The sequence below is a fragment of the Daucus carota genome, chromosome 1 (assembly GCF_001625215.2).
Source record: "Daucus carota subsp. sativus chromosome 1, DH1 v3.0, whole genome shotgun sequence".
In the NCBI taxonomy this organism is placed as follows: domain Eukaryota; kingdom Viridiplantae; phylum Streptophyta; class Magnoliopsida; order Apiales; family Apiaceae; genus Daucus; species Daucus carota.
This window is the reverse complement of record NC_030381.2, coordinates 53,098,600-53,123,512: the sequence shown is the minus strand read 5'-3', so window position 1 is coordinate 53,123,512 and position 24,913 is coordinate 53,098,600. Positions and strand designations below refer to the sequence as shown.

At 34.3% G+C, this 24,913-nt stretch overlaps 4 protein-coding genes across 5 annotated transcripts; 2 read left to right on the top strand and 2 right to left on the bottom strand.

Annotated features, from left to right (window-relative positions):
- Positions 1 to 408: 408 nt before the first annotated feature.
- LOC108221996 (transcription factor RAX2) lies at positions 409 to 2,138 on the top strand. The gene is made up of 3 exons (XM_017395979.2): positions 409 to 682; positions 1,092 to 1,221; positions 1,488 to 2,138. The coding sequence occupies exons 1-3, from the start codon at positions 547 to 549 to the stop codon at positions 2,011 to 2,013; spliced, it is 792 nt and encodes a 263-aa protein (XP_017251468.1). The 5' UTR covers positions 409 to 546; the 3' UTR covers positions 2,014 to 2,138.
- A 2,570-nt stretch (positions 2,139 to 4,708) lies between these two features.
- On the bottom strand, positions 4,709 to 9,872 carry LOC108224528 (vacuolar protein sorting-associated protein 32 homolog 2). The gene is made up of 8 exons (XM_017399216.2): positions 9,661 to 9,872; positions 9,417 to 9,539; positions 8,572 to 8,671; positions 8,259 to 8,344; positions 8,063 to 8,154; positions 7,101 to 7,215; positions 6,828 to 7,023; positions 4,709 to 4,929 (listed from the first exon to the last, which is right to left on the bottom strand). The coding sequence occupies exons 2-7, from the start codon at positions 9,486 to 9,488 to the stop codon at positions 6,832 to 6,834; spliced, it is 657 nt and encodes a 218-aa protein (XP_017254705.1). The 5' UTR covers positions 9,489 to 9,539; positions 9,661 to 9,872; the 3' UTR covers positions 4,709 to 4,929; positions 6,828 to 6,831.
- A 651-nt stretch (positions 9,873 to 10,523) lies between these two features.
- Positions 10,524 to 17,484, top strand: LOC108204785 (clathrin interactor EPSIN 1). Of its 2 annotated transcripts, XM_017374395.2 has the most exons (12): positions 10,524 to 10,720; positions 10,812 to 10,852; positions 10,950 to 11,001; positions 12,113 to 12,192; positions 12,324 to 12,402; positions 12,549 to 12,632; positions 12,830 to 12,975; positions 13,048 to 13,302; positions 13,639 to 13,781; positions 14,218 to 14,378; positions 15,776 to 16,166; positions 17,111 to 17,484. In XM_017374395.2, the coding sequence occupies exons 2-12, from the start codon at positions 10,812 to 10,814 to the stop codon at positions 17,320 to 17,322; spliced, it is 1,644 nt and encodes a 547-aa protein (XP_017229884.1). In that variant the 5' UTR covers positions 10,524 to 10,720; the 3' UTR covers positions 17,323 to 17,484. The 2 variants fall into 2 exon arrangements, with proteins under 2 accessions (XP_017229884.1, XP_017229883.1); XM_017374394.2 differs by having other exon boundaries at positions 10,668 to 10,852.
- Positions 17,485 to 18,042: 558 nt separating this feature from the next.
- On the bottom strand, positions 18,043 to 24,610 carry LOC108205235 (uncharacterized). The gene is made up of 10 exons (XM_017375108.2): positions 24,452 to 24,610; positions 23,549 to 23,724; positions 23,055 to 23,186; positions 22,914 to 22,964; positions 22,067 to 22,163; positions 21,141 to 21,187; positions 20,069 to 20,285; positions 19,108 to 19,237; positions 18,955 to 18,997; positions 18,043 to 18,365 (listed from the first exon to the last, which is right to left on the bottom strand). Exons 1-10 carry the CDS (start codon positions 24,498 to 24,500, stop codon positions 18,288 to 18,290), a joined length of 1,020 nt encoding a protein of 339 aa, XP_017230597.1. The 5' UTR covers positions 24,501 to 24,610; the 3' UTR covers positions 18,043 to 18,287.
- Between the last annotated feature and the right edge of the window lie 303 nt (positions 24,611 to 24,913).

Here is a 24,913-nt window from a genome sequence, read left to right as displayed (position 1 = left end):
CGAATGTAAGATGTATGATGGATTTACCAATAAATTTAAGAGATATTAAAGCTAAAATAAATTTAGTAACATAAAAAGACGGCATTCGAATTCCAGAAATGCGAAGAATTTAGAATGCTGATGATGTTAATTTCACGCGCAGAATGATGAAGCAATTAAACCGAGTAAACATTGACATCACCTGCTTATTGTGTAAATATTGACTGGTCCCAACAAATCTTAACCAACGTGAAATTTTCAAAGTTAAAAAAAATAATATTTAATTTATAGAAGCAAAGCCGAAGAAGTTTAATAAAAACGGAAACAAGGCCATGCAGAGTCATGAGCTTCCAAAAACGGGTTCCATTAGTTTGGTTCTTAGTAAGTTTAGCTAAAAATAGTCATAAAAGTACAAACGCACATGCAGAGATATATGAATATGTGTACGTGTGATTGTGGAGTCTAGTGCGCTTGTGTGTATATAAGCTCGTTCGGTGGATCAGTTTGTGTGATTGTTGTTTGGGTTTTGAGTTTGTAGATGTGTTGTGGAGAGGGAGAGAGATAAGGATGGGAAGGGCACCTTGTTGTGATAAGAGTAAAGTGAAGAGAGGACCTTGGTCTCCCCAAGAAGATGAAATCTTGAAGAATTATCTGCAGAATCATGGCACTGGGGGGAACTGGATTTCTTTGCCTCTCAGAGCAGGCATCTCTCTCTCTCTCTCTCTCTCTCTCTCTCTCTCTCTCTCTCCCCCTCTCCCCCTCTCTCTCCCCCCCTCTCTCTCCCTCTCCCTCTCTCTCTCCCCCTCCCTCTCTCTCCCCCCCTTCCTTCCCCCCTTCTCTCTCTCTCTCTCTCTCTCTCTCTCTCTCTCTCTCCCTCCCTCTCTCTCACTCCCACTCTCTCTCCCCCTCTGTTGATGTTTCTTCTGTTCTACATATTGTTCAACTTAAATTGCTTATTTTATTGTTCCTCAAGTCTCACAAACACAGATGTGATGAAAATAAAGATGCTTTGTGTATTTCTGTTGCATATATACCATGTTTTTCTTAGTATGAAGACTGAATTCGAATTTGCCTTGACAAATAATTATCTTCTAACAAATTAAATTTAACAGGCCTTAAACGTTGCGGCAAGAGCTGCCGCCTGAGATGGCTTAATTATCTAAGGCCAGACATTAAGCATGGCGCTTTTACTCCTGAAGAAGACGGCATCATATATAATCTCTATGGTATTCTTGGAAGCAGGTATACTTTTACATAATATCGCATATTTTATTACATAATATCAATGTTGTTGTAAAAAGCAGAAATCGGACTTAATCAGTGAGAACGTGAAACAAGGATCAGGCGGATAATTAATTGAACAATTAAAATTTTTATTAGTTCGGCGAGATACGGAATGACGATTATTCGGTGATTAATCGCGATATTAATCACCGATTTTTAGAACAATGCATAATATTCGTGTTTGGTTTAAATTCAATCGAAGTTTAATCTATGGACTGATGCAGATGGTCTGTTATAGCTGCAAGTCTCCCTGGAAGAACAGACAATGATGTGAAGAATCACTGGAACACCAAACTCAAAAAAAAGCTCCAGGCTACAAAAGACTCCTACTTTGCTGCCATTCATCAAGCTCCTCAGAGTTCAAATTCAACTTCATCGACGAATCACAATTTAAATCCAAACGTCGAAGGTAATTATGATCTCGGGTTTTCAAATATCTATCAAGGCAACTGTTTTCTCCAGGAAGAGCCATCGAATGCTGGTGTTATGCATTATACACAAACTGGGAATAATGTCCAAGAATATTCAAGTGTTTCGGATTCATCTACTGCTGTGGACAACAATGCCTCTGAGTTTCTGATGGATTTTGGATCCGGATTCGGTTATGATCAGATGATGAGTGCTGGGATTTGGAGTAATGATCAAGGCCAGGAGACTCTCGGAGAAGCTCTCATCAATCTTCCAAGTAATTCGTATGCAAATTCAACCGTGTGTCAAAATGTCAATGACCAATTCTATGGAAATTACTAGAAGGAAGACAAAGCTTGTGGCCTAGTAGACTATACTTATTAGTTATCTAGTATTATGAAATTTAGGTAGGATTAATTTTCAGAATCTAGATGAATGTCTTTCTTATTAATATGCTGGGATTTTTTTGATAAATTTTATGTGTTCTGAAATATATTTGTTCATGCTTATGTGCAACTTATGCTGATAGAAAGGACAGCAAAGATATAGTACTTCAGTAATTGGCATTTGGTTTTTCTTACAACACTTGAAATAGAAAGGACGGCAAAGATTGAGAGTAGAGTGTCCGACGCTGGGTTGCTTCTAGTGCTACGAGAGTTCAATAGTTCGATTATCTCGTGTGTCTTCCCCTGTTATTTAAAAGGATCCGGGTTGCGTCTTCCTCTGTTCTTTAGAGGGTCCGGATCCGGGTAAAGGTGCTTCTAGTGCTACGAGAGTTCAATAGTTTAACAGTTCGATTCTCCCGTCCGTCTTCCCTTATTACTTTAACATACATCAACTGCATCTATTTGCTTTCTACTGGTCAATGTCATGAAAGGTGCATGAGGGTAAAATTGACGTGAACACAGACACTCACACATCTGCATTATGCAATATGTAGCATACAATTTCAAACCAAGTGGGGGGAAGGTTCTGAAAAATTGCCTTTTGTGGGGCTGATATAAAAACTCAGGGGAAGTTAAGGGTCTTTTTTGCATGTCAGACCTGCAAATTTTCCTTCCAGACTTTAATATGTCTTTGAACTTACCTGATATACACTTGAAATGTATTGGATACTGCTGCAGTTCTCATCTATGTATATGCCAAATCAGTGCCGTTTTGCAAAAAATAAATATGCATCAAATTTGCAAAAATAAATAAAAAATTTACATACAGCGACTTTAATCCGATAAGATTCATGCATCATCAGCATTTTCTTTCTTATGGGGTAAAATTCCACCAATCGTTTTCGCTTGTTCATTACACTTGTAATCAAGATTTGAGACTTGTCCTGCCTCTCAAAGTCACCCCCATGACCCCTTTTTCCTCCTGTAGAAATGAAGAAATGTAGAAACACGAAGTTCATATCTATAAATCAATATGAAAATCAGTGGCGGAACCAGGACTAAAAATTAGGGGGGCTGAAAAATATTTCGTCATCCATACTTGCATAAATAGCTTTCTCAATATATATCATCATACTATCATTCATTCATGCATCTTCCATCCTATTACGCTGATAAGTATTGATTGCTTTCATACTTCATAGCAAAAAAAACTCTCTCAACAGTAGTAATGACAACCGGTAAAACCAGAGCTAACTCAACCGGAAGATAAACTAAGGGATAAGAGTGTGTCTATGTGTTTTAACCATCATGACAGAAAGATTTCCTATATTTTGAAGTCCATATTAATCTCCGCTCTCATATCATAGATAAAATTGTGCAGCTGATTTGGCAACAACTCCAAGTCTAGTAAAGAGAAATCCTTTGGATAAAATTGTGCAAGGAACACCATTTTTGAGTTATTGAAATTCGAAAATTAATTTCTAAAATCCAAAGAGCCAATATAAAGTCAATGTGTGTGTATGACTTATGAGAGCATGTCCAAAAGCTTATTCGTATGGGCTCTTTAGCCAAAATTTGAAAAATATGGAGATGAAATGAATTCCAACAAGCTCGTAACAGCTCTTCAAGAACTTAGGAGCTCTATTTGCTAATGAACAAGGTATATTTTGAAGCATCGGGAGTTTAGGAGCTCCTAACACCTCTTCAAGAACTTAAGAACTATAATTTATATTATTTTTCTAATGTACAAAGTACTCGGCATGCATCATACAGTTTGCATGATCTAGTTGCTCTCAGTGTATCTGTTTGAATGTATTTGTTAATTAGACTCTCTTTAGACTAAGTGTCTTCTCTTTTCTTCTTTTATAATAAGTCCCTCTCTATGACATTTATAATTCAACAGAGCTAATAAAATTATATTGACATCACAAATTCTGCGGGGGCTGAAAAAAAAATATACACTGTATTTTTGAGGTTAGGGGGGGCTCTAGCATCCCCTAGCCCCCCTCTGGTTCCGCCACTGATGAAAATTGCAACAAAAAACACCCAGATTGAATTTACAGAAGGTTGTTGTTCATATGATACATTCATTTTCTTAATATTAAAGGATTCTTCATGATCCATATAAATGATCATTACATACTCCTAAGTGATCAAGAAGAATTCTAATACTCCCTATAATGCCTCCAGAGTCCAGGGGATGCATTTGATCAAAGGCCCTACCTAGAAAAATGTTCTGTCTGCATGTTTAATTTGTTTGAACATGAACCCTGAACCCTCTCTGCATCTGTTTCATTGATTTATTTTAAATTAATCTTATATATAACATAAGTAGATTACTGTCACAATTTGGTCAATTTGAAATATTTTAAAATCATAATAGACTTGTTTCATTTTTATTATGACCTTTTTCTAATGTTTTGTTGATGAAATGGTTCACACTTATATATCACATGATGAACAACTTTTTTCAATTTAATTTGTTTGGATGAGTCCATAAATAATTTGATTTACTTAATTAATCTACACTTTGCAAAAAATTTCAACATTCCATCCCCTGAAATCTGAATACATAATCTTTCAGTCTTATCTCAGGCTCCAAATATATCAACTACAATATTATACTCAAAAAATCTCACAATCAAGCAAAGTATCAAAATATCAAAAATATAATTAAAATTTTGTGAATAGAAACTTGAACACCAGAAGAGAAACCAGATTCAAGATGTAATATATTTTCTCTTGAAATTATCGTCTATACATTGTCCTCATACCAGCAATTGCTCATTAAGAAAATGAAATCTGGGAACTCCATAATAGATTACATTCAATCCTTTAAATTCTTTACACAATTTCTTCTTGATCATCAGAACTGCAAAAGCAACAACATAATGTCAGATAAGACCATCATTGAGGAAACTAATCTTTTCAGAATATAAAATTATACTATACTCCCTCCGTTTCAAATTTCATTTCCACTTTCAAAAGATCACATATTTTAAGAGAAGTGGATTTTGAGAAAAAAGAGGTGTATAAAGTCATTAATTGAACCTAATATGTGGTATTTGGTTGATCTTGGAAATATAAACTAAAAATATGTGAAGGAGAGTTGATTTTGGAAATAAAAATTTACATTGAAAGTTGAAGGGAACAACTATTTTGAAACAATTTTTTCCCCTTAAAGTGGACATGTATTTTGAAACGGAGGGAGTATGTTTTACTAGATTAATTGTGTTCAGGTTGTTGGTATAAAATACTAGTATTATATAAGTCTAACTTCCGAGCATGTAAACGCTGCTTGTTCTTAAAACAAACTCACCAGAAAAAAAAAAATTATATTCTATATTATTGTTTTCTTTTCTTCTAGTTGATTTTTATAGTTTAAACAGAAATTAGTAATTTTCAAAATCCAAACACTATCAAACATATGCAAAATTACAATATATATGAAAGAAAATTGAAACAATGAAGGCCCAGGGATTGTCCTGTGGCTGTCAGGACCCCTCAAATATCCTATATTTCATGTGAACAAAAATATTTCACCATGTTACCCCCTCTTTTGGCTTAATAATCAGATGTTGCTTATATGTTCATAACCCACAAATTAGCATTGATATATCTACAACTTAAACAATTCCAGTTCCTCATTTAAACAAGAATTAATCAGTTTGTTTGTGTGCTTTTCTCAACTGTAACAGCTGATGTCACGCTGGCTCAAATCATCAAACATAAATGTCAATTGACAAAGTACTCATCCTACTACGTAATCCTTTCCATCAGCACTTGATAATCATGCTTTGCTGATGACTTCTTTAAATCTCATTAAATTTGTAACTCTCACTGAATAAACATGATATGAAGATAATATCAAACAACCTGCTCTTAGATAAATAAACACTAAATCTTTAGCTCTCCTGGGTACAGGCAGAATTTTGGACCTACAAGTAACTAAGAGATACTTCTATCATGTGGTAACGTGCATTAAATTAATTAAATATGGGGGGTGTTAAACACTACGGGGCAACAAGTTAGTCAAGCAACTAGCTTCAAACTATTGATTGTGATCTCAATTTGTGGTAAGGTCTCTCAGATGGAACATCATGAGACAACGCCAGTGAAGCAGTTCAAAAGCTTTGAGGCAGATATTAACAAAAAGCAAGCAGCTTTAATTACTACAGTAATTGTGATCTCAATTTCTACATTATAAATGTCATGCCGCCATTGAGACCATTTATCGAACGGGGTAAATATCAAAGTCATCACTCGTTTAGTTCAAATATATCATATTACTCGCTCATTTTCAAAATTGACTCAATTTGATGATCAATTTGAAAATTTGTATCAACTTAGTCACTAAAAAGTTAATTTTTGTATCAGTCGAGTCATTGACAGATGGTCTGCTTGATACAAAATTTTAAATTAATGACTAGATTAAGTCAATTTAGAAATGAGTGACTTATGTGCAACGAGTGATGACTTTGATATTTATCCCTTTATCGATTTCTTTGAAAGAAGTAAACCGCCCCCGTTAGATTCAAATTTTTTAGAGGCTTGAAATATGCAGGTTAGTTAAATACACAAAACCATGTATATCATACTTTTGGTTCTTAATAATAATTTCTTCTGCGATAAACTCACCTCATATGTGTACATAACAGAACAAATGTTCATACAATATGGTGCTACTACAGCTATATTACCAAAGTTTATACTTAGTTCTCTTAGAACCTCAAAAAATATATCTTGATCGAAATATGGAAAGTAGATTACCATTCTATAGTGCCATTTCTGCCTGCAATGCAGCAAGTTCATCATCCTCAGCTGTGTTCTGCTGACGAGCTGGACGTACTTGTTGCCTACCTGCAGGAATAGGCACAGAAGTAGTAGGGGCAGTTGTAGCAGGCTGAAGAAGCTGTTCCTCCAACTCAGCTCCTTCCAATTCTTCAAGCTCTGCTTCTAACTCATCCTGCAAGAATAAACTTGAAGCTTAAAAGATGTCTTTAAAGAATTTATTCTATATTAATCAAAAATCAGAGCACATACTTCATCAAAATCTGCTGCTGCTCCGATGGGTGCTGACAGTGCATCTTGAATTTGTTTCATGTTCTCTGTCTGTTCATTAATCTCATCCATTGTTTTGTCAACATCATCAATATTCCTGGTAAAAATACCAAGCATAAGATAAAAATCCATATAAGTATTTTTCTAATCATATGAAACATCCATAATAAAGTGCTCAATTGTGTAATTACTGCCCACTACAATCAGAACTCATTGCATCTTCAATGTTTGTTTTGAGTTATACCAATCTGAGATTAATCGTGTACATGAAGACTAACAGTTAGCAAGGGATCTGGTGAGTGATGCTTTTAAAACGTCTCCCAATATTCATATTTATACCCCAATAGAAATCAGTCGCTATATATATCCTAATTTCTAAGCTTAAACAGCCAAAGTGTGTGGAGCATTTTGGTCTCATGAGACTTGCACAATAAAGTGATAAATGGGGATGTAATAACTGTTTTGCAGGATAAAGACTTTGTTAGCAGAGAAGCGGAGAAGGATACAATATAACCGATCAAAAATCATATAACCTTACTAGAAGACAAGAGTGTATACAGTACTATAATTATATGGCAATTACTACTCTTTAACCATTTGGTTATGAACCATCTTATATACGTTAAAGTAATTTAAGTTGGCCAATTAATGAATGTCATCTTCTACGAATTGTTTTAGTATAACAGTCGTAACAGAGTACGTAACCCATATGTCAAGCAGTATTTCAATGTCCTGTGATCATGTCTATCAAGAAATGAACAATTAGAAAGTGTTGTGCACATTGCAAATAACAAATATTATTGCCTAATTATTGACCGGGGAAGGGTAGATGTAATCAGTGTTCAATTGATTCTAAAGAGAGAAAATATAATACTATATGTTTCTTAGTTCAATTGCAGGTGAGCAAAAGCAGTATATGAAGCTTAAAGTGAACTCGAACTTACGTTGCCTTCTGCATGGCCTTCATAGCAGCTGCTCCGGTCCTCAAAGCATCAACGGTCTCTGTTGTAGCTTTTGCACCTTCTAGCATAATCATCTGAAACAAATGTTTAATTAACATGATTATATTGCAACTATTTAATCCAAAGACTTATATAAATAAAACTTATGATCAATTAGCTCAGTCATTTATCGTCGCACCTGATCATGTATACGTAACTGAAAATTTCCGAGCTGCTCCACTTGTTGTTCGTAAAGTCTCTTCCTCTTCAAACACTGTATTGCCGCTGTACACAAGAAACATAATTTAAATCGAGAGCACAAAAAAAATGATCGAATTTGGTGCAATACGCAGTAACTCATAATATTTAATGAACAAAATTCCCAAACTAAACTAAATCTTCAAGTTATGGAGATTAATAATGCACCTTCTTATAACTCATATCAAAGGAAGCATATAAAATCGACGGCAACATTAAATTACAAAAGAGACGACAAATCTACTGCGATATACCTCTTTTATTTTTGGCTCGCGTGAACTCCTTGGCCTTTTCAACTTCCGCCGCAGCTTTTTTCAATAGCACTTTCTCTTTTTTCTCGAGCATCTCAAGTGTCTAGGAACAGCAAAAAACAGCACTTAACACAAACAACTACAATCACCTGAACAAATCATCCACATGAATACGCGGCGTAAACCGCAATTTTTACAAGCAAACTCCACACAAATAAACCGAATACCTCATTTAACTTGTCTAGCGTAGCAACAGCAACAACACTTAACAAACACACACAACAACGATCATCTAATCAAATCATCCACTCGAATACACGAATAAAACCACAAATTCAACAAGCAAATTGATGACAAATAAACCAAATTCCTCATTTAACTTGTCTAGCGTAGCAACAGTACAACAATTAGCAAACACACACAACTACAATCACCTGATCAAATCAACCACTCCAATACACGAATAAAACCGCAATTTCAACAGGCAAATCAACGACAAATAAACCGAATACCTCATTTAACTTGTCTAGCATGGCAAATCAACAATACTTAATACACGAATAAAACCGCAATTTCAACAAACAGTTAACGACAAATAAACCGGAAAACACACACAACTAAAATCACCTGATAAAATCATCCACCCCAATACACGAAGAAAACCGCAATTTCAACAAGCAAATCAACGACACATACACCGAATACCTCATCTAACTTGTCTATCCTAGCAAAGCAACAACACTTAACAAACACACACAACTACAATCATCTGATCATATCATCCACTCAAATACACAAACAAAACCGCAATTTCAACAATTAAACTCAACACCAAATAAACCGAATACCTCATTCAACTTGTCTAACGTAGCAACAGCATTCTCCTCTTGCTTAGGCTTTCCGAAAATCCGTGTAAACATCGTGGATCAACCTCGAAATTCACTCCGACAAAATCGGACAATTCACAGAGCCTGCAAGATTATACATACAAGTATTCAGTTATAACCGATCTAGAATCACAAATTACATACACAAAACAAAAGATCTATCACAAACTATATATACAAATGATACAACGAAATATGTACTTACCTGTGAGTTTAAATTTGCAGAAATGATGAAACTTAAAGATAAAGCGATTAATGATAAAGATTTTAATTGATTGAGGATGAAAATAGGTCGATGATGAGGAGACTTGAGAATTGAGATTATGACTCACGAGTCGCGAGGAGTTGTGAGTTGTGACAAGGAAGGATTCACAGAGGTGGTATAAATTATATATACTGTATAAGTCAATTTTATTTTCTTCGATGAGAAGGAAATTTGATCTGAAAGATAAAACGAAATTCTTTGGCATCGAAATATAATATTCTTGACATTGAGAATTTTTTTATAATTTTTATTTTTTATATAATATTTTTATTTTCTATACAATTGCATAATTGTTTTCATTCAAAATTATATTATTATAAATTAATCATAATAAGAAGAATATTTCATTTGCTGCTTATAAAGAAGAGAAAAAAATGTTTCATCACTTTATTTGAACTAACAACATCAATCTCTTTTTCGAATTATCATCTTAAATTATGAGTGATGATAAAAAATGTTTATGATTTTTATTTATTCAATCTTCATTCAAATTATAAATTTAACTCACATATTCATTATTCCACCTCTTCTGCATATTTTACACCGTGAATCTAAAATTACTTATACTTAATTATTATTTTCTGATATTTATTTGTATCATTTTCTAACTTTTAGTTAAATTTTCATAACAATTTTTTTTAATATATAACATTTTTTAGTAATTTAAAAGAAAACTTATAAAACCTCACTTTGCTACTATTTTTATAAAAGATAATCTTTTTCCCAACAAAAGGCCGAAAATTATAACATTCCATTTTTCCATATGAATTCTTTATTCTTTAAAAATCCAAAACAAATATTCACCAAAAAACTACACATAAACAAAAAGAAATCGGTATTTACCATCAACAAATTGCCAGCGAATCGCCTGATTCCGCCCACCTCATTTTTTATACAGCTATCTCTCTCAGATCTCTCTCTCGATCTCTCTCTCCCCCCGCATAAACACACATATATTTTATTATCTTCTCCCAGCTTTCAATTTTTGATCTGCAGAAAGGTGATTTTAATTTACACGTTGTGAATAATCAACACACAGATCTGTGTGTAATTGGATAGATCAATCCTCACATTCGTGTGATTCCGTGCAGATGGATTTCATGAAGGTGTTTGATCAAACTGTTCGCGAAATGTGAGTCTCAATCTCGATATTAATGCGTGATTTTTGATGATTAGGTTGATTTTTATTGTTTACGTGATTGTGAAATTGTGTGATTGGATTTGTGCAGCAAGAGGGAGGTGAATTTGAAGGTTTTGAAGGTTCCGGAAATCGAACAGAAGGTTGAAAATTGATACTTGCTCGTTTTGTTATTTGTTTTGGTGTTTTTCGAGCATTTGTGTGTGTAGACGTGTATTTATGTTAGGGTTTAGTAAGAGTAGCTTGAATGTTGTTGCTGATCTTCATGGATGCTTAGGCCGAGTTAAAAAATGTTTTGGCGTTTTTGTTATTTTTGTTATGTTTGAATATATTAAAGAATCTAAGGGATTAGAGATGCACCTTGATCGAGCAAAAAGTGAAAACTTCAACAGTTTTTGAAAATTCGTACTCAGTTATAATGCACAGCAATACTTTGATGTGTGTTGATATCGCTTTTATAATAAGATCAGCTTCAATGTTCTTGTTGATCCATATGATTGTTTCTGCGAGTTAAAAACAGTTGTGATATTTGTTTAAAAATATATGAAGAGTTGCACGTCAATTGAGTAAAAGGTGAAAGCCTGTACATAAAAAAAAAAAATTTCGTTTTCATATTTAATTCACAGTTGACATATATGTGTGTCTGTGTGTTATTACGCCCTCCGTGCCCTTTTAATTGTCTTTTTTGAGAGGGGGGGGGGGGGAATTTGTCTCTAAAAAGTTGTTGTTCTCCTTTGCCAAAACGAGTTTTTGAATGTTTTGCCAAAGACTACCTTGTATTACTGTTTTCAATGTCTGACTAATTTGAACATACAACAATTCAACTTAACTTAGTGAAATTATGATGGGTAATCAAGTAAACAAATTAACCAACATTTTATTTAAGATGTGTGTTTTTTTTCAAAAGAGACAGCTAAAAATAGAACAGAGGGAGTATATGGCAAGAGCAGCTCGAATGTTCTTGTTGGTCTGTACTATTACTTCTGCCAACTTAAAAGTCGTTGTGCTTTTTGTTTAAATTTGTTAAGAGATTCACATTGACTCTGGTGTAAAAAATTCTATTAAAGGATGCCTTGGTGTTAGCACTTCGTTAAATTATGCCCATTCCTATTCTTTTAAATCCTTATTGAGTAAAACCTATGGTTTAGTGTTCGAGCAATTCTAGTTTATTGTCAACCATGGGGATAATGATGAAGAGTAAATATAAACTGAGTTGTTATAACTGGAATATATATTTATATATTTTTTGTGTAGGTGCTCGATGCAACTGATGATGAACCTTGGGGGCCTCATGGTACTGTATTGGCAGAGATTGCACAAGCTACTAAGAAATTGTATGTCCTAGTTTTATCTATTCATTGATCCGGCATTTTTCTCGAAATTCTATCTTTTCTTGTTATTGGAAGATCAAAAGATGTATGTTTATCTTTATTTTATATTATTTCCAATGATTGGATTCTTCCAGCTCAGAATGTCAGATGGTAATGAATGTTCTCTGGACAAGATTGACTGAAACTGGCCGGAACTGGAGATTTGTTTACAAGGTATTTTTTTCTCGGTCTATCCCCCACATTTTACTTCCCAGGTACTTAAAATGAAAGAAGCCTTTAGCTGTATGCACATTTTTTTTCTTGCCATCTGTGCTAATTGTTGGTTCTATTCTCCAACTTCTAAAATTTTGGCGTGCCAGTCATTAGCAGTGATAGAGTATTTGGTGGCTAATGGATCTGAGCGAGCAGTAGATGACATAATCGAGCATACTTTTCAAATCTCGGTACGTATGTGGCTCCGTGATTCAAGTTTTTTTTTTTTTTTTTTTACGAATTCTTTCAAGTGGTTTTGTCATACTATTCACTTCTCTCGTTTATTGCATATATGTGTGTGTGTGTGCGCGCGTCTTTTAAAACTGTACATGTGTTATATAACTGTACATTTGTATCTAATATATTTAAATATGTATATGTTATGAAGGCCCTTTCCAGTTTTGAATATGTTGAGCCAAGTGGGAAGGATATGGGAATCAATGTGCGGAAGAAGGTGGAGAACATAGTGGCTCTTTTAAATAACAAAGACAAGATACAAGAAGTAAGAGATAAGGCCTCTGCGACCCGTGATAAGTAAGTATTAGTATTTTTGAACTAAAATTGTTCACTTTTGAAGTCCCTTAGCTTACTCACTTGTACTGGTAGGTATTTTGGACTTTCGTCAACTGGAATAACATACAAGTCTGGTTCAGCGGCATTGGGTAGCAGTAGCTCTAGGGGTGGTGACCGGTATGGAGGCTTCGGCAATTCAAGAGATGCTGATGCATTTAGTGACAGCTATAAAGACAGGGACCGATTTGGCGAAGATAGTTTCCAGAAGAGTACTAGTAAGACACGCAGGGGAGCTACCGGTGACAATTTTGATAGTTCATTGAAGAAGGGAACCTCTCAAGAGGGCAGGTCTGTTATTACTTATATTGCATACATGCTAGGTGCTCTGTCTGTGTTGGCAGGGGTGAGGTATTCTAACGTGTCAATGGGCAATTACACTACTATCAAATGCGGGTAGTTCATACAAGAGAATCATAACTTAGACTCCGGAATGTAAATTTATGATGTTAAGCATTTCCTGTCTGATATAATGATATGTACGTGATTAGCACATTCTTGATGTCAGCAGGGAAAGAATCTATAAAGCTGTCGTGACTTAGCAATTTACTACGGATATTCGTGCTGCTTTGCCTTTGTAATGTTTTGCATATTCTTTTTTTTTTTAATCTTAGTTTTACTCTCCAGGTTTCAAGGCACTTCTGCTGCATCCAAGCAAGTGAAGAATAAGAATGATAATCATGGGTCACCACCCTCACAAAGCTCCACTGCGCCTTCTAATAAATATGAGGATACTTTTGATGATTTTGATCCTCGTGGAACCAGCTCTAGTAAGTATCATATAGTTTCCATTAGAGAGAATTATGATTCTTACCATTTTCCCTCTCAATACCTGATATGTGACACATATTGGGTAATGTTGTCTATCCTCTTGAGCATCAGCCCAATTGTGTGCCCGTGGCTGCAAACTTGTTAACTTTAGGTACTGTGGAGGTTTATGGATGACAATGTCTAAATCATATATCATGTCTCAACTATTGTCACTGAATTACAAAATGGAACTTTGTAATATTCTGAAAAGTTGAAATAATTTTTCAACATCCGTTCTTTTCTACTGTTTATGTACCTTAAAATCAAGCCTGGAACTTTAATTTTGTTTTAAAAATTGGGTGCATTATCTACTACAAGTTACGAGGTCAATGTATATATTTTTCTAGTCAGTTACATGGTCTTTACTCTTTCTGCCATGCCTTTGTACTTTCACAGAGCCTGCTGCTGTAATCCCTAATGAAGTGGATTTGTTTGGACTCCTTGATGCACCAGCATCGGTTCCCACTGAAAATCATGGTGCGAGTAACACTTCAGCAGATGTTGATCTGTTTGCCGATGCAGATTTTGTTTCAGCACCATCCAATGTGGATTCAGGGGTAAGTTTTGGGACCGACTCAAACATAGTAATAGGTGGTGCCCTCATCTTAAATCCTTTCTTAACTTAGGATAGAAGTGTGTTTGAATTCATCACGAAATTGATGATCCAAGTTTGGACCAACCATTAGAATTTAGAAGCGATAAAATATGCTAAATTTTTATATAATACTCCCTCCGTTCCCTTTTACATGTCCTTTTTGAAAAAAATTGTCCCAAAATACTTGTCTCGTTTCTCTTTTTAAAGCAATTTTTTGAATGTTTTCCCAAAGAATACCCTTTGAATACAAGTTTCCATGTTTGACTACCACACATATACACATAACTCAATTTAATTTGGTGCATTTATTAGGGGTAGACAAGGAAACCAAATACTCAACTAATTTTTTCTCAAGATGCGTAATTTTTTCAAAAGGGACATGTAAAAGGGGGCAGAGGGAGTATAATAATGACGACCTTTTCGAAATGATCTATAATTTAATATTTAAAAGAAATGAAGGAGTCAAGTCCCCAAGATGTACTTGAAAATGAATTTAATAACCAGTCAAGTAAGTTCACAGTTATTCTTCAAATGGTCCTCTTACTTGGTGTCTAGGAAGCTGGAATTGCATGATTTGCTCGTGCCACCAATAAATTGGTGAAATGATTGTTTTGGATTTTATAAATTTGGTTTAGTATTCGAGCTTTATTCAACAAGAATATTATCTATTATCGATAGTGGATGCATGCGAGGCAAGGAAAGATGCTGACTTCTATCTTCCAGTCATCATTGGGAGATTAGAAATTGGCATTGCTACGCATTGTAAATCACCTATTAAATTTTAGCTATGCGTAAGCCAGTGAGTGTGACTTTAGAGAGGACTAGAATGATTCTGATTTCTCTAATTGTTCAGGGGGTTGTCAAAAAATATTAATATCTTATTGGTCCAAATTTAATTTGTGCAAACCACAATCTGGAAAAGAATTAAAACTTGCATGTATCGGTGCTCGATATAATGTAATGTTAATTTAGTATCTAGTAACTTATTGGTGGTTTGCCACACTGTAGATATGGTTGGAGTGATGAATAGTCACTGGTGTTCTTTATTTCATGAGCTTCTCCCAGATCAACATGCTGGGCACTTGTTTTGCTGTGAGCTTGAAAAAATAATAATTTTGGTACTTGTTTTGTATTTCTAACTTGAGGCTGAATCCCACATCAAAATGCCCTCAATCCATTCATTGTATCACTTGAATCTTGAAATGGTTCTCTCGTGTTGATAATTCTATCAGCTTATATAGTATTGGTTTTCTGATATGTATTGTAATGCTGGAGTGGAGAAAAATGTTCATTGTTAAATTTGAATTGCCCTTTAGTCTACTTTGTCCAATATAATTATACGACTGTTGCTATGTGCAGGCTAATGTCGATCTATTTTCATCCCATCCTGCTTCTTCAACAGTAGACTTTTTTGCTGCTCCTGATCCAGTGACAACAAAAGTAGATAAACCCTTTGCCTCCCAACATGAGGTCAAACCTTTACAGTCGGAGCAAATGAACACCACAGCAGTTGATCCATTTGCTGCGGTCCCGCTAAACAATTATGACAGCTCAGATTTCTTTGGTTCATTTACTTCTCAGACTGATTCATCCCCTAAAGAGCCCGTTCAAAAAGGTTCTTCTGATGTCAGTCCTAGCAGCATAAGTGATAAGACTCAACCTCCACCGAAGACTGGTGGGTTTCAAGTTAAATCTGGAATATGGGCAGATTCTTTAAGTCGTGGATTGATTGATCTTAATATAAGTGCACGTAAGTCTTCCTCCCCTAGCTATATTAAACTTCTATATTTAAAGGTATTTTATCTGTTCTGCTAACCTTCATATATGTAAAATAATCTTGTACATTGATATAGAGAAATTATTTCAAAAATCTGAAGTTGCTCCGAGTTTTATCTCTGGGGCCTGAAAATGAATTCCAAACTATAAATTACCCGAATTTATTTATCATATAAGATTAGAATTAGCACACTGGGAATGACTTGTCGTCCATAAATACCCGTATTGTAGTTCAAAATGCACCAAACACCGCCCTAGTACATTATCCTTGCAACATTGGATATTTAGTGTGGTAACACACTCAAGCTCTTCTTTCACCTTCCTTGACCATTATAATAACTGCCATGGCAGTGATCAGCCTCAAGATGAGGTGAGGCACTAGGGTCCCTTCAGCATCTTCTTGATTGAAATCCCTCGTTGTCCACTTTAAAGTTTTAAATGTATCGAGAATAGTTCATATAAAATCCCTTTTTGTGTAGTTAAACTAAGCTGCATGATACTTACTGTGCCGAGGCTGCTTTGTACCCATGTTTTTTTTTATCGTACCTCATATCTATTCAAGAATAATATACAATGTGAGTGAGACTATTTCTTGTGGATTGGAAATTAGACATATATAGTTATTGGAATTCTACCCCTAAGTTATTTCTACCTGTAGTTTGTTTAAACTTTGAAACTACCTAAACTTGTCATCACCTTGATTAAAAATGATACAAACTTAACCCCGTTGATTCTGGATTGCGGAACCTTGTGTCCTTGTTGCTATGCTGGGAAGAGCCTTGCTATAGTAATTAAGTTATTGTTGGGGTAACGCAGTTGATGTTGGAGTTCCTTTTGTCTGCTTAACAACTTTTGTGACAATCTACCCTGCTAACTTTCTCTCTCTTTGTTGTCTATATTTTTAAATATTTTGAACAGCGAAGAAGGTAAATTTAGCAGATGTCGGCGTAGTGGGTGGCCTGACGGAAACAGATGATAATGCCAAGGCAACGCAACCTTCTTACCACATGGGCAGGGCTATGGGTTCAGGGTCTGGTCTTGGTATATCTGGTTTCACATCACCTAGTGGAGATGACTTCTTCTCAAGTTCCAGTAGCCAAGATTACCAATTTGGTGGTTTCCAGAAGTAATATCCTTAATTTGTTACCAAAATATATTGTTAAAATCACAAGTTTTATGCCATGAGTTGATTTGTTAGTGTGTTGACTACTTTTGAGAATGTTTTGTGATGTGTAATATTGATGCTGATTATTCAAAAGTTGCAAAATCAAGTATAAGTAAAGTTTTGGCAATTGTTTATGTAGATGAGAATAAATGTTGATACAACTGACAGCAGCCGAACTTGCACAAAGTAATAATCCACCTGCAGGCTACAGATTATTTGGCCCTATAAACTTACTTTATGACTAGTTATCTTTTTATCAGATTTAATTATATATAATTAGTGGGTCATACAACACCTAAAATATTTATAATTAACAGTTTTCTCAATATCTTCAACTTTTTGAAAATGATCACATAATAAATTTAGCAATGTTTAAATTAATAATAATAATAATTCAACTGCTTTTGAAGGGAAAAAAAATAATATGATCAGAGACTTGGGCAATGTCTATGAACACCGTCTCTGTATTTAAACATACAAAGAGTTTAAAGATGCAAGTCATTTTAAATAACTGCCCATTAAAAAAAACTTGAAGTGTGCGCAAAAAAAAAGTAAGAAAAAAAACGAACAGATTTCATTATAAAACGGAAGTGAAAGTAGTAAGTAGTAATAAAGTTCATTTGAGCTATCACTTCCAATATTCAATAAAGAAAACTATTTTATCCCAACACCCAGTTAACTAGCATTTGCGAAAATTGATAACCACCTTACTGTAAATAAAATCATCAAAAATACAAGACACAAATGTTAACATTCTTCTCTGTTGAGCTTTAAGAGCAAGTAAATAAAAACAGATTGCTTCAAGACAACTGTGATGATATGTACACAATAACATGTGATCGTATGTGGGTGGCACATTAACTGTATTCCATATCTTGTTGAGCTTATTCTTGCCGACATCGGAAATGAAAGGCCGATATACACGAGGTCTTAATATATTTCTAGCATTTTCCCCCTTAACATGGCTTCTGCCTTCCTCACCTGCTTCACTCGGCCAATAATAAACACCTACATAAAAATTATTTGCAACAAAACCATTAGTACGTCAGCAGTGATTTTTCTTTTAAGCATGAGATGACAAACTGAATTCCAGAGTTAACTATTGGAACACGAACTATAAGCATCCACCACATGCATTCACCGTAGATATCCAGAACCAGAAATAGAAGACCAGGAAGAGATTCAATGTGAAAACAGTAAGGTTATCATAATACAAGATAACAGTTTCCGAAAGATGTTTTTCGTACAAAACGAAAAATTATTTTCCGGAAGCAGTGTAAAAGTGGAACCCCTTAAAAAGGGAGTTAAGCTTCTTTTTAAGAGATTAACTTGGTTCACAAATTCACAATATTATACATCATAAATGAAAAGGATGTTTACAATAAAATTCAAACCTAGAACAACTAGAAGATGGAATAAATAGAATACGGTCAAAGAGTATATATATAATATATTTAAAGTAGTTTTACATGTATCAAAAATTTGTGATCCTCAAATAATAAGAAGTGTTTTCGACTTTTTAGATTAAGCTTTGTACGAAAAATAAAGATATTTTTCACTTGTCTACATGTATTGTTGTATGAAAGGAAAGACTAACCTTGTCAGGCGGACCCTTCGCACCTCCAATGAAAATTTCAGCACTGCAAAATGCAAAGCATTCTAGTTTAAAAGAAAGATTGAAATTTAGAGGAACACACAAATTTAACATGTATGAAGAATAAATTGATATAATATCTGGTGAAAATAGTACTTGCAAGACTCTTTAATGGATAAGATCGACGCCCCTCTTCTTCCAATTACACATCCCATTTTTCCAGCGGGGACATCAAGTACTGATAGAATTTCTTCCTCTAGAGCAGCACTTTCTGCAATGAGGCTAGCTGCAAAGATAAAGTCATTACTCTATCAGTGTCTCGTTAAGATTTCACTTGTACTCCCTTGATTCTAAAGTGATACCTGGATATCTGATCATTCCTTCACACATCTCGGAAATATGTTAATGGTCATGGTTTCGAACAGGTAATAATTTTTGATATAATAGAACTACCAGCTTTAAACATTTCATTTTAGCTAACAAAAAACTAAAACGGAACCTTTAGGCTTGCTTAGAAAAAGTTACCCCTCACTTCAAGTTTGGTAACACTAACAAGTAAAAAGTAAATTTGCCATAAACGTTAAACCTACATCAGTTTGGATAATTTTATTAATAATGTTTTACTCATATATAAAACATAATAAATAACGAAAGAGTACTAAAAGTTACCTTTGAAAAGAATAATAATCAATTTTATGATGTCAAATTGCAAAAATTGTCATCTGCAAGCATTTTACCCTTCTGAATGACAGCTCAGCTACTCTTTTTCCACCAATTTGCATACCTTATATTACTGTTATTGTTTAAAAGGCATCGAATTCATATATTAGGATATACTGCATAGCCTGCTAATCTGGCTGCAGGGAATATATTTTAGTGACTGACTAGTGAACTACAAAATTTGGCCCAGTTAAATGTAGGAAAAGGTAACCTTACATAGACAAAACAGATAATTTACCTTTCTCATACTTCGACTTTTACAGTTCATGTCTAAAGTCTAAGTGTGCTAAGCATAACCATCAAGGCTCATTAAAGCATAATAATGCAATTCATAAATCATCAATTTAATGTGTGTTAGTTCTATTAAAAAAACATTATAGAAAAACATAATGCTAACCTGGAATTTGAGGGAGAGAAGGCCAGTCCGCATAATTGTTGTCACTTATGCAGAAACATCGACAATATAGTGCACCACGAACAGAAAGATACCACAAAGATTTCTGATTCAATTTCTCTACCATCTTCTCATAGATGCTAAGAAGAAAACGAACATCATCTGCTGCAGCACGAACCATCTGTTCCGACAGCGGCCTGTAGATCCAAAAGTTGGGGTCCTGAATGCATCATCATTAAATCAGAGTATTGTTACTTTATACAGCTTCTAACATTCTACAAAGAAAAATGGCTCAAAGATAAATTTAATCCTGATGTACATTGTATAAGTTACAACATAACCTTCAAACATTGCATACTGTGCTAATGGTATAAGAGCATCTCCAGCAGTGTTCTAAAGAGTTCCCCTAAATACATAATAAAGAGTTCAATTCCTAAAAAATAGGTATTCTATATTGATTGACAACTCCAACAATAATCTCTATTTGTGTTCCCTATTATTATTACAGTATTAAATTTAAATTCTTTTAACAAAAAGATAATTAAAAAATGTGGGAAGAGTGTGCAAAAGGGGAGAGTTGAATATTTAATCATTAAAATTCAAATGAGGAATGGGTTAGGGATTACCTACTTATGAGGAATGAAAAATGGATCCTTAATGTTTAGGGAATGAGTAGCGACTCTGGAGTGAATTTTTGCACATATTCCTTAAAATTATAACTTAGGACATCATATAGCTAATTTGCTGTAGATGCTCTAAAAAATATTTCCAACACTACCATATATGTGTAACGCGTATTACACTATTACTTTATATATATGTTCCATCACTCAAATGTTGCCCAATATAATTAAATTAACGTGAACGAATATCAGAGTTCACGTTGCATAGCGCATGAAGCATATTGAAGATAATGAAGCATAGAATTATTTACAGTGATGGAAGTGCAGCTAAGCCACTGAGAGGTAACATAGCAAATTCTGATCTCCAAGAAATTGAGTCAAATTGAAGAATATTCATCACCATTCTTGTTCATATAAATTAAAAGTATAATTTACCGAGAAGTAAGACAAACCTGCCTAAGAAGGAAGCGAACTTCTTCCTTCTCCAGATAAGAAACACCTGCGGTCATATCTTCAAGTTAAAAACTAGAATATATATGAATTAAGATACCAACACTTCTGTTGCTTTATTAAATATTGGACACTTAGTAATTACTTGGAGAAGAAAACAAAGCAATGTCAGGTTTAGCTTTAATTTCGGATTGCTGACCAGAAAATTGGATAATAACTGCACATTTAACTTTTTAAGTAATATAACTGATGATAGCGGAGATATGGTTATTAGCAATAAGACCATTTCTTCTAGTACCACACGATAAAAATAAAACTAAGTTCCCATTAGGGATTTGCTTAAGCAGTTTAAATAACTCATAACTCACAAGTACGAAAAAACTATTTGATGTCTGTTTAGACAATTTGATTTTATGGGTTGCTTCTGCCATTTAAGTGAAAAAGAAAGCTACAGTTTTCCTTTCTTCTATAATTCTGCCCTCCTCTCTGCCTGTGCATTGAGTTTTCCCGTCTTGTGCATATATATCTATCTTTATTTTTGCTCTACTTAAAATTTCATTATTGTTGGTTCAGGTTAAATTAGGATTTTTCAAGATTCTTTTATTTATTAATACACACTGTGTGTGTGTGTGATTACTCCTACTAATAGGTTAACAAAAACACTAAAATGTAAAAAGCTTCTAGGTAAGCCTAACGTGCCATGTGCAACCAAAAGGTACATTATATATAATTTTAAAAGCACTATATGGATTCAATAGTATATTAAATGCAAAATATATGGATCATGCAGAATACAAATAAAACCCCACAGTAAACTTGGAAACTGAGAGAGGGTAAATGACCCTAGCTAACAACTATTTACCATCTGGACCTTAAAGCAATCAACAAATGAACCAACAAAATCATTACATGAATGCTAAAAGAGTACCACAATAGCGTGGATCTGCAAGGAGCCCAACAAATGATATGTAGTCGTCTGGAGCTCTTGTACGACCTTCTTGCTCTTCAATTAAAGAATAAGCAATCTGATACAAATGAATATGTTACTTGTAATGCCTAAATGTTAATCCACTTTATTATGTCAATACTCAGCAGAACTGGGATCCAAAATTACTGACTAAGAACAGAAAATAGAAAATCAACAAGTAAAAATATAACAGTGCATTGGCTTTTACATCGTCTACCTAAAAAGCTACTTCAAGCATACTTTTCACTAACAAGAAAAATTAGGTCCAAACTGCTATCATTTTTTTTGTGCAATAAAATAACAGCCAAGATGAGAAACAAGAACTAGTTAAGTTATAATAATCATACCACCTATGAACTTTCTACAAAAGCAAGTAATTCAATATAACATAGATGCCAGAGAGTACCAGACACAATCACCAAATTATGTACTGAATATAGCCTTTGTTCAACCAGCTAGAGAAGGCTCCATATAATAGTGACCCAAACAAACAATGGAGAGCAATATAGCAGGACATTAGGAAAGATAAATTGATAAAAAACATGTACACCTATTCAGAAACAATCACTTAAGGCCTTCCCTCCTAATCCCTACAATGAAACCCCCCCCCCCCCCCCCCCCCACACACACACACACACACACATTTTCCTTTTTACTCCCATAATGAACACCACACACATTATTATACTTATAACCAGCAACTGATTGGCATTCAAAAGTAAGGAAACACACAGTCATTTGAGAAAGAAAAAAACAGCAAACAAGACACTGATACCCACTTCTGTACAAGAAAGAATAAGTCTCTTACCTGGGTATCCACAACATTATGCAATTTGATGCCAAACTGGAAGTAAAGTGCCTGCAGAATTATAATCAACCCAAAGATGTCAAGAATTATAGCATCAATGAAATGGTCCGAAGTTGATAAACATATATAACCATTAGAGACCTCACTATCTCGTTTGCAATCGTGAATAACTTTAGTGATGTTAACAGACTCAAGTGCAGGCTTACAAGCTTTAATAAGCGTCTCCCCCCCCTCAATAGCATCAACAAGATATATAGCATCTGGAAAAGCAAGCTGCAAAGGATACATTCCCATCATATAAGAACATATATATAATATTCAAATTTGTCCTTGAAAGTTTCTAGATTGCCATGTAGGATTTTCCTTTCATGTTAAAGACAAATGAATATCAACGTATTGCTCACTTTAATTATTGCTCTACTAGTTCATCTGGCTTAAATCCAATTGTAACACATATTACTAATTTTGGACTTATATGACGCTGAAAGGAGTTTAACTAATTGTTACAATGGTATTGTTAAGTCAGACCTGATTGGCCAGATCACCTCTATTCAGTCTTCCAAAAAATCGTACAAAAGCTTATCAGCAATGATCTAAACCTTTTTTCCAATCCAAGTACTAAACAAATAATTTACCTGCATTATACAAAGAGTTCCAGCTCGGCAAAGGTCAACACCCTCACAATCAAGACCAATCACCAATTGTCTGTCTGGAGAAGGGTGCAGAAATTCGTTCGGAAGCTGAGATGCATCAGTTACGATATAAATGGGAACAGGAGGTTCGCTGCCATTGTTAATAAGGGGTCCCCCACCTGCAATATAGGTAGAAGTTTTAACAAAAGGTATACAAAATCAATAAATAATTACTTGGAAGTTAAATAAACACGTGACAATTGACGAGAAAAACACATAACAACACCCAATATCGGAATGGTAATTAATCAATTAAAGTCTCATCACCTAAACATATTTAGTTCCAAGTTAAATCAACGATATGATACTCTTTCTACTTTAAGCACACCCCATGGCCTTAACAAATGAATGACGAATCCCTCTAGAATCAAAGAATCAGTCGGCAATCCAAAGCCAGAGGAATCAACACATTTCTAGTACATCAATAATCTAGGTCACATTTTCCCATGGCATCAGCTACAAAAACCTAAAATGCTTGCGTATAACACGTTTCGAAACACAATCCCATTCAATTCCTCAATACATAATCACACGATCATCCGGAAAAAATCTCCACATAGCACGAAACAGAAGTAAAGAGCTTCGAAACCCCCCGAAAAACACGCTAAGCTTATTACGATTAAAACTGAGTGTACTAAAGTAGCAGTTAAGTCTGATCCACTTGTTCGATCAATCACCAATTCAACAAGCCGAGACTCACTAATTTAACCTAATCTATTACTCAACAGTTCAAACCCTAGAGTTCATATAAAATAAATCAATTAATATAATCATCAAGTAAAATTCAAATGAACTGAAAAAAATAAGATAAAAAAAGTAAAATAAAGAGTGTATTTAAGTATATACCGGGGTCTGGTGGGACGGAGAAATGAATTGGAGGAGAAGGGGACGCCATGCGATCGGACCCCAGAAGCTGCTCTGCTCTGATCAAACCCGGCTGCCCCGCTGGGTTTATTTTTTATATTTGCGACGAGTCGGTTTGGGTCCGATTATGTAAATTTAAAATCCAAATCTATTTGGGTTTTTTTAGTAACCTCAATCGTTTAACTATTTCGAATCTTAAACTAAAATATGAGATAAATCCATTTTAACAGTATTTTTAATTGATTTTTAAATCACGAAAAAATATAATTCATTTTTTATATTTAGTTAACATATATTTTTCTAACTCTTATCGTAATATATATATTAATTTTTTTTCACTTTTGATAATGATAATACATTTTACTAATAAAATATTATATGAAGAATGAATATAATAAATGTTATTTGAGATGAGAAAATTTATTGATGTATTAAGTTATTAAC

Coding starts and splice junctions, on each gene's coding strand:
- LOC108221996 (XM_017395979.2), top strand. CDS start 547: ATGGGAAGGGCACCTTGTTGTGATAAGAGTAAAGTGAAGAGAGGACCT. Junction 683..1,091: donor TTCTTTGCCTCTCAGAGCAG/GCATCTCTCTCT, acceptor TAAATTTAACAG/GCCTTAAACGTTGCGGCAAG. Junction 1,222..1,487: donor TATGGTATTCTTGGAAGCAG/GTATACTTTTAC, acceptor GGACTGATGCAG/ATGGTCTGTTATAGCTGCAA.
- LOC108224528 (XM_017399216.2), bottom strand. CDS start 9,488: ATGTTTACACGGATTTTCGGAAAGCCTAAGCAAGAGGAGAATGCTGTT. Junction 8,345..8,571: donor GCGAGCCAAAAATAAAAGAG/GTATATCGCAGT, acceptor TCTTGTGTACAG/CGGCAATACAGTGTTTGAAG. Junction 8,155..8,258: donor AGTTACGTATACATGATCAG/GTGCGACGATAA, acceptor CATTTGTTTCAG/ATGATTATGCTAGAAGGTGC.
- LOC108204785 (XM_017374395.2), top strand. CDS start 10,812: ATGGATTTCATGAAGGTGTTTGATCAAACTGTTCGCGAAAT. Junction 11,002..12,112: donor TTCCGGAAATCGAACAGAAG/GTTGAAAATTGA, acceptor TTTTTTGTGTAG/GTGCTCGATGCAACTGATGA. Junction 12,976..13,047: donor GCCTCTGCGACCCGTGATAA/GTAAGTATTAGT, acceptor TTGTACTGGTAG/GTATTTTGGACTTTCGTCAA.
- LOC108205235 (XM_017375108.2), bottom strand. CDS start 24,500: ATGGCGTCCCCTTCTCCTCCAATTCATTTCTCCGTCCCACCAGACCCC. Junction 22,164..22,913: donor ATAATGTTGTGGATACCCAG/GTAAGAGACTTA, acceptor CATTTGTATCAG/ATTGCTTATTCTTTAATTGA. Junction 20,286..21,140: donor TTCGCTTCCTTCTTAGGCAG/GTTTGTCTTACT, acceptor TGATGCATTCAG/GACCCCAACTTTTGGATCTA.